This window comes from Rhinatrema bivittatum, chromosome 3 (assembly GCF_901001135.1).
Source record: "Rhinatrema bivittatum chromosome 3, aRhiBiv1.1, whole genome shotgun sequence".
Taxonomy (NCBI): domain Eukaryota; kingdom Metazoa; phylum Chordata; class Amphibia; order Gymnophiona; family Rhinatrematidae; genus Rhinatrema; species Rhinatrema bivittatum.
The window spans coordinates 534,338,694-534,353,011 of NC_042617.1; the positions used below are offsets into that span (position 1 = coordinate 534,338,694).

General features: G+C 49.7%; 1 protein-coding gene and 1 long non-coding RNA gene across 2 annotated transcripts in view; one reads left to right on the forward strand and one right to left on the reverse strand.

Annotated features, from left to right (window-relative positions):
• Positions 1-778: 778 nt before the first annotated feature.
• LOC115088244 lies at positions 779-2,248 on the reverse strand. The gene is made up of 2 exons (XR_003855731.1): positions 2,125-2,248; positions 779-2,032 (listed from the first exon to the last, which is right to left on the reverse strand). It is a non-coding gene; the product is annotated as an uncharacterized LOC115088244 (long non-coding RNA).
• Positions 2,249-2,481: 233 nt separating this feature from the next.
• The window catches only part of CAD (carbamoyl-phosphate synthetase 2, aspartate transcarbamylase, and dihydroorotase), a 363,344-nt gene continuing 351,507 nt past the window's right edge, over positions 2,482-14,318 (forward strand). The window contains 1 exon segment of the mRNA XM_029596327.1: positions 2,482-2,614. Within this exon segment, the coding sequence (XP_029452187.1) occupies positions 2,533-2,614 (82 nt within the window). The 5' untranslated portion in view covers positions 2,482-2,532.

The window sequence follows — 14,318 nt, forward strand, 5'->3', positions numbered from 1 at the left end:
GTGCACAGCGAACCAGAAAGCACAGGAGCATAACACAGAAAGATGCTGAAAAAGTCAAGGCAGGAGGAGCAGGGCAGACACCAACAGCAACAACAGTTGCGCCAAGATCCCCAGGCATCCAGAGAGAGGCAGGAAAGAATATTTTCCTTTTCTTTTCTGTTTTTGTTTCTGAGGCCAAAACACCCTGGTGCAATCAAGAGAGAGGTAAGACATCAGGAGCAGGGCGAGGTGCAGCAGCAAGCGTGATAACTGGCAACAGCACAGCAAGGTGCGGAGTACGAAAAGTGTGGGCATTGGTCCAATGTAGCTATGCTCTAGGTCCTCCTGCCACTTATAGAGAAATTCAGGGAAATCCAGCAGAGGGAGGTTTTCTGTCACATTTCTGCTTCTTAAAATAATTTTTCAGGATCATCTGTCACAATGCTGCTTCTTTCCCATCATGCACTGCAGGTAGTGATGGGAGAGAAGCAACATTACAACAGATGTCATTACCAGAATAATGTTGGAAGTCGCTGGGATTGCACTGCACAGCATAAAAAGCAAGGGCTCCAATTGCAGGAACCGGGTAGGTGGGAGGGCTTCTGAGGGAAGGTATCTGTGTTTTGGGGGGGGGGGGGGGGGGAGAAATGTGTAATTTCTTTTTATCTTTAGCAGGGAAGGAGAGGAGGGCTGGAGGCGCAAATATGTCTTCATTAAAAACATTTCTAGGGAGTTTCCTAGCTAGCAAGGGGTTGAGACATATTGGGGGGTTGGAATCAGGCCAGGAGGCCCGTGACTATTTGTTTTTTTTTTTTTTTAAACAGAAGCATTGCTTACCTGGATATCTTTGAGGATATCTTGGTAAGTAGCTACTTATCGGGCCACACAAGGCCGGATAACTTTAGGCCTGCTCTGAACTGGCTAACTTAGACCTAGATTCATCATTTTGCGGTTAGGGTAATTTTTTTTTATCACGCCTGTGATATTTCTACTTCACAGCTGGGACTGGAGAGAGAGAGTAACTAGCAACTCGCGGTGGTTTTGTGGCGGTTTAGAGTTTTGGGGCCAGTTTTACATGCACAGGCAGACGTTAGGGTTAAAATTTGATGTGATTTGGGATGAGGATAGATGTTTCATGTTATATTTCATCTGTCATTGGGTTTCCCAGTCTCGCAAGGTTCTGGTACACAAAGATGAGATTTCTACAATGTACTCTCGCCCTAGCTTGATAGCCGGAGAAAAATCAGGAAAAGTTGTGCCCTATTGTAGAAATCTCATCTTTGTGTACCAGAACCTTGTGAGACTGGGGAACCAGGTATCTAAATGAAAGATGAACCTTAACATGGGAAAATGTAAAGTGATACATGAAGGAAAAATAATCCCAGCTATATGGACAAAAAACAAACAGAACATTAGGAATAATTTTGAAATGAAAACTAAACTGTGACTTTTGGTCTAGTGGCACATACATCTATGGTGCCACTAGATCTTAAGTACTGGCTTCACATCTGGTAGCCTGCTCTCCAAAAAAAAGATATTGCAGAACTGGCAAGATACAGAAAAAGGCACGTGCCCACCAGTGTCAGTTGCCCATTCTGCCTACTGGGGAAGTCTGTCCCTACTGAGAAGGGATATAAGTTTATCATATGATGAGTGGTTTCTTCGGAACAAATTAATAGGGAAGCGGGATCACTACTTCTGGCTTTTTGGAACGATCAACAAGAAACAGATCCACCCTTCTCTTTAGAATCTGTTAGATAGGTGCTAACGATTCTGACAACTGTCGCAGACTGGGTTCGATAGACTTTGATCTAACATCGCGCTTCTTATGTTTTTGAATATTTGCTCCACTATACTCAACTATATACACTTGGTGAGGCCCTCTACGTTTACAATACAAATATTGAAAGCTGTACTCCGTTTTGGAATACTCAGATGTTCCAATGCGTTCTTCGTGGCGGCGCCGTGCAGTATTGTTCTATCCTTCCCATAACGCCTTCTTTCACTGCTACACAGAGTTCCTGGAAGCCCGCTCCAGCACATCGTAGCCCATCTGTAGAATATAAAGAAACCAAAACAAACATAAAGAAAAAGCTTGACGAGGTGCTGTAAGGCATACCGTTCCTATGACTGATGTGTACGTACGCTTTCTTGCAAATGCTCAGGTTGGATTTAGCCCGCCTTCTCCCGTCAGTCTCAGTTCCCCGGCCCGGCTCCTCCCCTGACCTACGCACTCACAGACTCTTTACCCCTACGCACGGAGCCGGCTGATTCCCACCGAGCATCCCGCCTGTCGCGGCTCTCGGACGGTACCAGGCTGGAGCTGGAGGGAGGCGCTCCCGTGCACCTTCCGTGTCAGCCGCCTCCGGCCAGCAGCTCTTAGCGCCCCTCGCCCCGCACGTGGCGCAGTCAGCTCCGTTCCGGCCCACGTTCCAACTGGGGAATCCTGATCCGGCGCGCGCGTGCACGTGCGAGAACTCAGGGCCCCCGGGCGGCGAAGCCGGCGCTTCACTCACACCCCCCCCCCCCCCCCTGCACGCGCGGAGCGGGGAAATGGCCTCGTTGCTGCTGGAGGACGGGTCGGTGTACAGGGGCCGCCTCTTCGGCGCGCTCGCCTCGGTGTCTGGGGAAGTGGGTGAGTAGCGGGGTACTAAGGGGGCGGGGAGAGAGTGAGGGAGAAGTGTGAATATCGCAGCTTTTTAATTAAATAGGCCCTGCTGCCGTGTACCGGGACATAGGAGCGCTCCTCGTGTTCCACCTTACCGCTCTCCGGTGGAGTCCACTGTTCTTAAACCTTCATGCTGCCTGCTGGGAGCGTGCGGTATTCATTGGACATCATTCAGAAAGTGGCCTGAACCCTACATGTCCTGCACAGTCCTTGCCAGAGAATAAAGGGTTAAAGAGATATAAGGAAAACAATTGATAAATAAATGGGGGGAAAGGCCTGAGCATTTCCTTCTGATCTCCCAGTGGTCCAGCGTATTTAAACTGTTCTTTAGCATGTTGGGCATGAGCTCATACTGTCAGTATTGCACGAGCTTGCTTTTATTCCTACTTTGAGAATAGACAAAGGGGTGACAGGAAACGCTTGATCAAGGTACTTGGCTGCTTTTCCCTTAAATACCGGGGGTTCGGTCGCCTGAGGTGTTTGAACGATGCGTAGAACGTGGAAGCAGACCTTGTGCCTCCTGGACTCATGCTTGTTTTAAGACTGTTCTAGCATTGAACATGGTTGAAGTGCAAATGTATTTGAATTATGCAGTCTTTTACTACTTTGAGGTATGTTACAAAGGTTTGTCTATAACCTGAACGTGCCAAGAGAGCCCAGCAAGGAATCTGCTTTATCCAGCTGTGCCCCCTTAGGCATAAAAGAATAAGATGAGGTCCACATTCCAAGCCATTTAGAGGAATAATTCACAACTTACCCTTCTATATGACTAGTTTTGAATACTTCTGTTACTTATGTGACAAAGATTTAGCTGACTAAGCAAGGGGCATTTTGGAAGTGTTCTAGGTTAGGGTTGAGTTAGCCGGATAAATTATTAGACTAACTTTATGCCTGAGAGCAGGTCTGTTATTTGGGAACTTATTTCCAGATAAATTTAGACGCAGCTGGCTATATTCAAAAGAATATAGCTGGTTAAGTGGCAAACTGTTAAGAGGGGAAAAAAAAAAAGATTGCGGGCATACTGGGCCAAACACAGGCCCCCTGCTCCCCCCCCAACTTAGTTCCAAAGGCTTGTGGGGGGAGCCTGTTGGGCGGAGCCTGCAATTTTCCTCATAAAACCCCTTCTCTCTATTTAGTTTCAGAAATTATTTGCATTTCAAGAACCATAACACACAGAACACTCAGGGGCGGATTTTCAGAGCCCTGCTCACGTAAATCCGCCCAAAACCGGGCGGATTTACGCGAGCAGGGCCCTGCGCGCCGGTAAGCCTATTTTACATAGGCCTACCGGCGCGCGCAGAGCCCCGGGACTCGCGTAAGTCCCGGGGTTTTCGGAGGGGGCGTGTCGGGGTGTGTGTCGGGGGCGGTCCCGGTCGTCGCGGCATTTTCGGGGCATGTCGGCAGCGTTTTGGGGGCGGGTACGGGGCGTGGCCACGGCCCGGGGCGGTCCGGGGGCGTGGCCGCGCCCTCCGTACCGGCCCCCAGGTCGCGACCCGGCGCGCAGAAGGCCCGCTGGCGCGCGGGGATTTACGCCTCCCGGAGGGAGGCGTAAATCCCCCAACAAAGGTAAGTGGGGGGTAGGTAGAGGAAGGGAGGGGAAGGTGAGGGGAGGGTGTTAGAGGATTCCCTCCGAGGCCGCTCCGATTTCGGAGTGGCCTCGGAGGGAACGGGGGTAGGCTGCGCGGCTCGGCGCGCGCGCCAGCTATACAAAATCCATAGCCTTGCGCGCGCCTGAGCGCAAACAAAAGTAGGCCTATTGGCGCTCCTTTTAAAATCCGCCCCTCAGTGAAATACTTCATGGTGAGGTGTGCCGTCACACAACTGGGCTGTGTACAAACAGATTTCAAATACATCTTTTCAAATTAAACCATAGTCATCCCCCACCCCCTCCTATTCAGAAATCACAAAACAACCTTAGCCTTACATCCACACCACTTGTCTCTTGTATTGCTATGAAATCATGTCGGCATATCATTCAAAACTCAACTTCTTGCTTTTAGAGGTAAACATGTTAAATAAGGGGCGGATTTTAAAAGGAGCGCGAATAGGCCTACTTTTGTTTGCGCTCAGGCGCAAACAAAAGTACGCTGGATTTTAGTAGATACGCGCGGAGCCGCGCGTATCTACTAAAAAACCTGGATCGGCGCGCGCAAGGCTATGGATTTTGTATAGCCGGCGCGCGCCGAGCCGCGCAGCCTACCCCCGTTCCCTCCGAGGCCGCTCCGAAATCGGAGCGGCCTCGGAGGGAATCCTCTAACACCCTCCCCTCACCTTCCCCTCCCTTCCTCTACCTAACCCACCCGCCCGGCCCTGTCTATACCCCCCCTTACCTTTGTTGGGGGATTTACGCCTCCCAGAGGGAGGCGTAAATCCCCGCGCGCCAGCGGGCCTCCTGCGCGCCGGGCCGCGACCTGGGGGCAGGTACGGAGGGCGTGGCCACGCCCCCGGACCGCCCCGGGCTGTAGCCACGCCCCCGTACCCGCCCCCAAAACGCTGCCGACACGCCCCGAAAACGCCGCGACGACTGGGACCGCCCCCGACACGCCCCCCGACACGCCCCCTCCGAAAACCCCGGGACTTACGCGAGTCCCGGGGCTCTGCGCGCGCCGGTAGGCCTATGTAAAATAGGCTTACCGGCGAGCAGGGCTCTGAAAATCCGCCCCTAAGTGTTCTGTCTCTTCATGAAGTCTCGCTGTTTCAGTGACCAATCTATCTCCTCCACATATTTTTCCATTACACATGAGTCGTGGATTGATTGTGCTTCCGATGTCAACCATTTTGCAAAATACATTTTTTTGCTAAAAGAACTTTCCTACACCACAATCTAGTGCGTTTGTTAAAAGTGAGATTCTGCATTTCGTCCCATAAAAATATTCTTATATCTAGTGGGAATAACAGACCAAGGGGGAGGAGGAATAGCCTAGTAGAGCAGTGGACTATGAACCAGGAGACCAGGGTTCAAGTCCTGTTGTCGCTCCTTGTGACCTTGGGCAAGACACTTTACCCTCCATTGCCTCAGGTACAAAAACTTAGATTGTAAGCCCTCTGGGGATAGAGAAATACCTACAGTACCTAAATGTAAAGGTATCTTTTTGAACCTTTCCCCAGAACCATTGTACCTTTCCAAAACTGATGACCCTAGGTATTTGGTCTCTATCTGCACTTCTTGCAGTTATCAGAGCCTGCAATACCCAGTCTGTTAGCCCTTTTAGGGGATACATAAAATCGCTGCAAAAATTTAAATTTTGTTTCGCTTAAAACAGATGTTAGTAGAAAGCATACATATCCATGCAAAACATTTACTATAATGTGCTGACCCAATTCTTGCTTCCACCCTTGGACAATTGTCAAAATCAGGCACTATCATTTGTTTGTGCAAGGATTTATACCAAAAAGAAATGGTATGCTGATTAGGGTCTTCCAGGTCAAAAGATCATATAGTTCCCATGAAGGGTTTTGAGATTCTGGGAGAGTCAAAGATTGGACATAATGTCTAGTCTGCAGATAAGCATAGAAGTGTTTGTTAGTAAGGTTATATTCCTCCTCAATAGAAGGAAAAGTATGCATTTGGTTCATGTCATCAACAAAATGAAAAATGGTTCAGAGCCCTTTGGTGAGCCAGTTAAAAAAAAAATAATTATATTTTGCATCCCAGGACGGAAATCTATATTTTCTAAATTGGGCAAATAATGGGAACTTGGTGTTTTAACCGTAATTACTTACAAAACCATCTCCACATTTGTTCTGGAGCAATTAAGATACCGCGCTGGAGATGCACTAGTAACACAAGATGTGTTTTATATAATATATCGTAATTCTAAAGGTTTCATTTTTGCTTTTTCCATTTCTAGGGAGGTATAATAATTTGTTTCCATAATCCACTCCCCTATATGTTATAGATTACAAGCCATATTGTATATTTTGATATTGGTTAGGCCCGATCCCCCTTGATCCCAAGTTCTTGCCAAAGTCTGTAAAGCTATCTGGTGTTTTAGTCTACGCCACACAAATTGCCGAAGTTGTCTTTCTAATCCAGCACTCTTGCTTTATCCAATAAATAGGGAATACTTGCATCAGATACAGCCATTGAGGAAGGATCATCATTTGGTAGAGGTTAACGCCCCTTGCCAGGATTAATGGGAAATCCATCCAATTTCTTAACTGATTCTTAGTGTGGCCCCACAGCCCTTTGTAATTTTATGCTTTGCATTTTACTAGGTTCCTGCACGCAAGGGATAGGGAAATCCTGTCCCAAACAGTTCCTTCACTTCTTTCATCGTTGGTAGAACTTTTGACTTCTCCAAGTTCAGTTTTAACCCCCGTGTTCGCCATAGGAAGAGAATTCTCTTAACAAAGTAGAAAAAGATGTTTTGGGGTCTTTAATGTGCACTAAGATGTCATCAGCAAAGGCTGCTAATTTAAATTGCCCTAATCCTCTTGTCCTCAGAGAAATTACCTTATTGATTACATTCTCTTGAATTCTTTTCAAAAGTAGATCCCCGGAAATAAGGATCAATAAAGGAGATAATGGGCAGCCTTGTACCTCTTTGTAGTTCAAAATATTCAGAGTGAGTCCCATTAACCAACACCAAGGCCAATGGATGACTATATAGGGCCTCAGTGACCTTACAAAAGTATCCTTCAGTGCCTATTTCCATAAGAGCTGCAAACATAAAAGAACAGTTTACCAGACTGAACTCTTTCTGTGTCAAAACTTTAAAAGAAGGGAAGGAATCTGTTCCGTTGACAGGTTTCCAGTTAGGCCACTATTTTACGAATATTAAGTGCAGAACATGTCCCTTTTTCAAAGCTTACTTGATCTTCTCCTATCAATAGTGGCAGGCACTTTGCCAGTCTATCTGCCATAATTTTAGCTAGCAATTTCACTTCAAAATTCAATAATGACATAGGTCAGTAAGAATCAGGAACCATGGAGGTCTTTTCCCGCCTTAGGAATTACTGTTTTAAAAGCTAAATTCAATGGGGCGGATTTTAAATGCCCTGCGTGCGTAAATCTGGCCGGATTTACGCGCGCAGGGCCCTGGCGCGCCTATTTTGCATAGACCGCCGGCGCGCGCAGAGCCCCGGGACGCGCATAAGTCCCGGGGCTTCGTAAAAGGGGCGTGTCGGGGGCGTTCCCGAAATGACCCGGCGTTTCGGGGGCGGGCCCGGGGGCATGATGCCGGCCCGGGAGCGTGGTCGAGGCCTCCGGACCAGCCCCTGGATCGGGTGATGGCGCGCCAGCAGTCCGAAATCGGAGTGGCCTCGGAGGATACAGGCAGCGCGCGCTGGGCTCGGTGCGCGCAGGTTGCACAAATGTGTGCCCCCTTGTGCGCGCCGACCCCGGATTTTATAAGATACGCGCGTATCTTATAAAATCCAGCGTACTTTTGTTCGCACCTGGTGCGCGAACAAAAGTACGCGATCGCGCACATTTTTTAAATCTACCCCAATGAGTACAAAAAGTTCCTTTGTTGTATGATATCTTCAAACATTGCCCCTAATGGCACCAGCAGCTTTTCTGCTAGTATTTTAAAAACATTGGGGCGGATTTTAAGAGCCCTGCTCGCCTAAATCCGCCCAAAACCGGGCGGATTTAGGCGAGCAGGGCCCTGCGCGCCGGGAAGCCTATTTTACATAGGCCTACCGGCGCGCGCAGAGCCCCGGGACTCGCGTAAGTCCCGGGGTTCTCCGAGGGGGGCTTGTCGGGGGGCGGTCCCGGTCGTCGCGGCGTTTTCGGGGCGTGTCGGCAGCGTTTTGGGGGCGGGTACGGGGGCGTGGCTATGGCCCGGGGCGGTCCGGGGGCGTGGCCGCGCCCTCCGTACCCGCCCCCAGGTCGCGGCCCGGCGCGCAGGAGGCCCGCTGGCGCGCGGGGATTTACGCCTCCCTCCGGGAGGCGTAAATCCCCCAACAAAGGTAAGGGGGGGGGGTGTAGACAGGGCCGGGCGGGTGGGTTAGGTAGAGGAAGGGAGGGGAAGGGGAGGGGAGGGCGTTAGAGGATTCCCTCCGAGGCCGCTCCGATTTCGGAGCGGCCTTGGAGGGAACGGGGGTAGGCTGCGCGGCTTGGCGCGCGCCGGCTATACAAAATCCATAGCCTTGCGCGTGCCGATCCAGGTTTTTAGCAGATACGCGCGGCTCCGCGCGTATCTACTAAAATCCAGCGTACTTTTGTTTGCGCCTGGAGCGCAAACAAAAGTAGGCTATTCGCGCTCCTTTTAAAATCCGCCCCATTCCGCTGAATATCCATCGGGCACTTGGGCTTTAAGTAGTTTTGCCTGTCAAATTTCCCTCAAAATCTCCTGAGCCTGGTAGGTGAATTAAGTGTTTCTATCTGTTTCAGAGAGCTTTGGCAAATTTGCAGGTTTAAATATTCTTGTATTTTGTCCTTTGGGGCAGAAGAGGCAGTGTATAAGTTCTGGTGGTAATTACGAAAAACATTATCAGTTTCATTTATTGAATTAAGAATTTTGCCTTGATTACAAATAAATAACTAAATAATGAAATCTAAAGTTTATATACTGTCCTTTAGAAAAATTCCATCACAGCAGTTTACAAGGGTAACTAATTAAAATAATAAAAACCTCTCATAAGAAGGACATAGAAAAGTATAAAATCGTGTAGAAACAATAAAAAAATAAATCAAATATTAAAACCTCCGATAAAAAGACATGGATAGGCATAAAATCATGAAAAATACAATAAAAAAACCCAGATACAAACAATACATAAAAGGAATATAGGCAATTTTAAATTGATTATCCTGCCCCAATTTTGCAATTACTGGTCCTGGTCATATTCGTTATAGGCCCTGCGGAACAGCCAAGTTTTAAGTTCTCTTTTGAATAGTTTCATATTTTGCTTTAGTCTTAGTTCATTACAAATTTTAGGTCCAGCAATGGAAATTGCTCTATTTCTCACTTGCATTAGATGTGCTGATTGCACTGTTGGAATAGTAAGTAGAACTTTTAATGCTTGAACATAAATTCCTTTGTGGTGTGTGCAGTCTGATGGAGGCATTGAGCCATTCTGTTGCTTCCCCATATAAGATTTTGTGAATGATACATAAGAGTTTTATATTCCATACGGTAGTTTATAGGTAATCATTATAGGTGTAATCTGATCATATTTTTTTGTGTTTGATAAAACCCCTTGCTGCCGCATTTTGCAGAACTTGCAGTGGGGATACATTTTGTCCTGCCCCCAACTTTTCATCAAATTAGCTAGCAATCTACTGGATTTATTACTGTAATGATAATACTTGGCCTTGTAGTACAAAAGAATTTTCTGAACCTGCTGGTGTAACAATGAATTCATTGCATGTTGTACAACTACCATCCTTTTCCTATTCATCTTCGTTGGGTCCTTCTCATATACCTTTTTAATTTCTCTCAACTGGCTCTGACTGTCCTAAACAAAAGGAAAGTATCGGGTAAGTAGTAACTTCTCATTTTTTTGTCGCTGCAAAAGAAATGATCTCCCCTCTCAAAATAACTTTTGCTGTTTCCCAAAAAAGGGTTGGATTCCCTTTGTGTGCTATTTTTAGGACTGAGTATTCTTCCCACTTTTTTTTTTTTTTAATAAGTAATCCTTAAAGTCTTGAACTCTGTACAAATATCTAGGAAATCGCCATGTTAGTTGTGACACTTTTGGATGAAACCCCTGCATATTTAACCGCACTGGTGTGTGTGATCTGTGATCTCCAAAGGGCCTATTTCTGTTCTCAATATTCTCGGGAAGTCACGTTCTCTTAACAATAGGTAGTCAGTTCGAGAGCCTATCCCATGTGCTCCAGAGATGGGAGCATATTCAGTATCCATTGGATGGAGAGTGCTCCAAACATCTCCCAAACCTAAACTAGTACAAAAGTAGTTGATTCCCCCCCCGGGTTACTAAGTCTCCCCTCCCTGAAACCCAGATGATCTGTCTAATACACAATTATTGGGCCCCCCCCCACCAAAAGAGTCCCCTGAACATGGGAAGCCACTAGCTTTACTATTTTACTGAAAAAGGCATGCTGATGGTTATTGGGGGCATAAACATTGCAGATTGCAATCAGGTTCTGACTCTTGGGGATATTATAGAGTCAACTATCTCCCTCCTTTGTCTTCCATTACCCAAATAACTGGAAAGGGTGGATGTTGGCCTGTTCAGTATTGCCACTCCAGCTGATTTTGCTGTTGATTGATCGGAGAATATCTGTCCTACCCACATTCTACACTATTTTTGGTGTTCCACCTTATCCAGTCCAGTTTCCTGAAGTAAACCAATGTGAACCTTGTCGCTGCAGTGACTGTAATATTTGATATCTTTTGAAAACTGATCCTATGCCTGACACATTGCAGGTCCAGTATCTAAAATATAGATGAGTCATGAATACCTATGAGTGTTCCCCCTATCCCAGTCCCATGCCATTACCATGCTCTGATCTCTTAGCTTAAACCCAAGCCTATCTTTTGTTTAGGAATATAACGCTTTCAAACCGTCTGTTCTTTCACTTCTCTTCTACTACCAAACTTCCCTGCCCCTCCCACATTGCTTATTATTTCTTTCCCCCATCTCTCTATTTTAGAAAAAATATATGGGGTTGGGATTTGTGCCAGCCTCAGCCCCTCCCAGGCCCGATTCAATTTGTTAACTATTTCATTCTCCAGAGCCTCTTGTTCCCCTCCCATCCTCCCTGTACCTTACTTTCAGCTGGATATTCAGCCTGGATTATGATAGCGGCCTACTGCAACCCTGGCTCGGCGATTCTGCTGTTGCTAAGAAGCTGCGATGGGAGCACAGCTGTGCTGGAAACATGACGCGTCCGTTGTAGCTGCTTAGCGACGGCAGAAGCGCCGGGCCCGGATCACAGTAGGGTTGCTACCTCAGTCTGGGCTGAGGATTAACCTGAAATTAAGGTACAGGGAGGGTGGGAGAATGAGGGTTGAGATGAGAGAGAAGAGGGGGGCCCTGGAAATTAAAACATTTAACAAATTGAATTGGAGGGGGGAGGGGCCGAGGCTGGTGCTGTTACCAACTGGTATATTTTTTTTCTGAAATAGAGAATGGGTTTTGGGGGGAAATTGCAGGTTCGGCCCAATAGGGCTGAGGCTTTCGACCTAGGTCGGAAGGGAGAACAGGGTCTGTGTTTGGGCCAGTAGGCCCACAATCTCTTTTTTTTTTTTCCCCTCTCACTAGCAATTCACTACTTTTAACTGGCTATATTCTTTTGAAAATAGCTGGTTAAATCTAAAGTTATCCAGTTTATCATAGCTGGATAACTTTTTTTATCCTAATCGTTATTCAAAAGAATGTCCGATTTATGCTTAAAGATATCTGGTTACAATTAGCAGGATAACTTTAATAGTTTATCCCACTGAATATCCAGGACAAGTTATCCAGCTAACTATAGCCAGATAACTTGTTTGCTCTCCGGCTTATTGAATATTGGGTCCTGTTTGCACAGTAACAAACGGTGTTCCCTTGCCAGCGCTTGGGAGAGTGACAAAATTGCGCTGTGGGAGAGTGACAAAATTTATACAAGCACGGTTGCACTTGTAACCTGAAGGCTTGTTCCTTACTGGAAGTTTATGGAAAGGTTTCTACTGAGGCTCAATATTGTTTCTCTGCTCTTCTGCATTCTCATTTACCAACATCTGCTTTTATTTCATTACCTGGGAGTTACAGATTTGGCTCTAAGTTGCTATCACAATCAATGTTTGCTCATCAGTACCTTGTTAATACTGATAATATGGGCATCCAGGACCACACTCGCTCTCCACCGCCCTTTCGCACTCAAAAATCACATGACACCTTGCTGTGGGTACAAAAGGCCGCAGCTTTTATTGACATGAGGGCCCGAGCCAAACATAACATAATAACAATTCATGGTTTCAGCTTCCATCCCCCTGACCATCCGCCGCTCTTCCCGGCAGGAATAGTCGCTACCAGCCACGCGGCTCGACCATCCGGCACGCCCCCCGGGTTCAGGCTCCCGCCACCTGCCTGCAAGGAGTCCGGCCGGCCATCTCCCGCCACTTTTAGCAAGGAAATCCGCCTTGACAACAGCCCCCCTCAGTTGTCACCGTCATCCTTTCGCTGAAACCACCCCCATATAACAATTAACACAATCCATAACAATTATGGCTCGGGCCATCCGCACCCCACCCCACAAGCTGCGACAAGAACATAAGGCCCCAACAACCAGAACTTGAGGGCGGGAGGGTGGGAATCCGGACACGCTGCTGCTACCGCCGTGCTGCAGCCCCGACTCCCTCCTGTGCGCGCATGCACTCCTCGTGCAGGCCCCCCCACCTTCTGTCTCCTCCCTACCCCAACCAATCGGCCACCGCTGCCATGGCAGCGCGACCAGCCACCCGCTTCTTTTTCCCTTTCCTCTTCCCCCGGCGCCCCTCCAGCAGCTGAAAAATATCAATAAACTGCCGGCGACGAATCCGCTTCCGCAAGGAACGCGGCACCTCTTCCCACGGCTCTGTCAAGGCCACCAGCGCGGGGGCCCTGCGCACCGCCCCCCCCCTCCCCGGCATCGCCCTTCACCGAGACCACCGAATCCGCCGATGTGGAGGACGAAGTCGACGAGGAGGAAGACAGACGAATCCAAAGAGGAGTACCTTGCGCGCTTCCGGGCCCGGCGGGACTTACCCCGCTTCCCCCCCTTCTGCACCCCCCTCACCCGGCCCGAACGCGGTCACGTATCTGCTCCCCGCCCCTACCCCCCCCCGGACGCCGGCCCCGGGAAAATGACCAACTCACCTGCAGCAGCCATAGCCCCCCCCCCCCCCCCCCCCCCCCGTCGCTCCTGAAACCGGCCTTGCCGCTGCTCGACTCCTCGCCGCAGCCTCGGGTGCCACACTCCTCCACTCCTCAAACCGCGACAAACACGGCTCCTCCCGGTCCGCCACGGCACCAGCCGCCTGTGAAGACACGACAGCCGCCGACGAAGAGTGCGCCACACCCCCAACCCCCCGCCAACCCCGATCCTGGACCTCCGACGCTCCATCCTGGGCCGCCCACCCTTCCAGCCACTCCCACTCCCCCTCCCCTACTAAGCCCCCTCCGTCCACGCTGCCCCACCCCGGAAGGCACTCTACCTCCGCCCATACTACCGGCCGCAGCATACCCCGCCCCCTGCCCTGCCCCCGCATCACCTCACTCCGTGGACCACACTCCCGCGGCCCCAGCCCCTCCCCCCTCCACGAACTCAGTCCGCGGGACCCCCTATCCCGCCCCCCCCATCACTCAGCCCCCGGGCCGCCGGTCCCGACAATGGACCCCACTCCTGCCGCCGCTCAACCCGGAGCCCAGCCAGCCCCCCCCCTCGCTCCCGTCGACCGCGTGGGCCCACCCCCCCTCCCAAGTCCTCCAACCCCTCTGTGTCCCCGCTTCCGTCACCCACTAACGCCGGAGACTCCAACCGGCCCCCCCCGCCCCTCCCCCCCTTTCCTCTACCCCCCCCCCCCCCCCCCCCACGTGGCGGTTCCACCGGCTCCGGGCAGGACGGCCCGCCCCCCCGACCCCCGCGCACCCTCCTGCCGCACATCGCCGACGTCCCACAACGCGCCCCCCCCTCCGAACCCCTCGCTCCTCTCCAGCACAGCCATCCCCCATCGATATACCTCCAGCCCACTCACAGCGCCATCCGACTCCGCTCCCGGCTCCACCTCCTCGC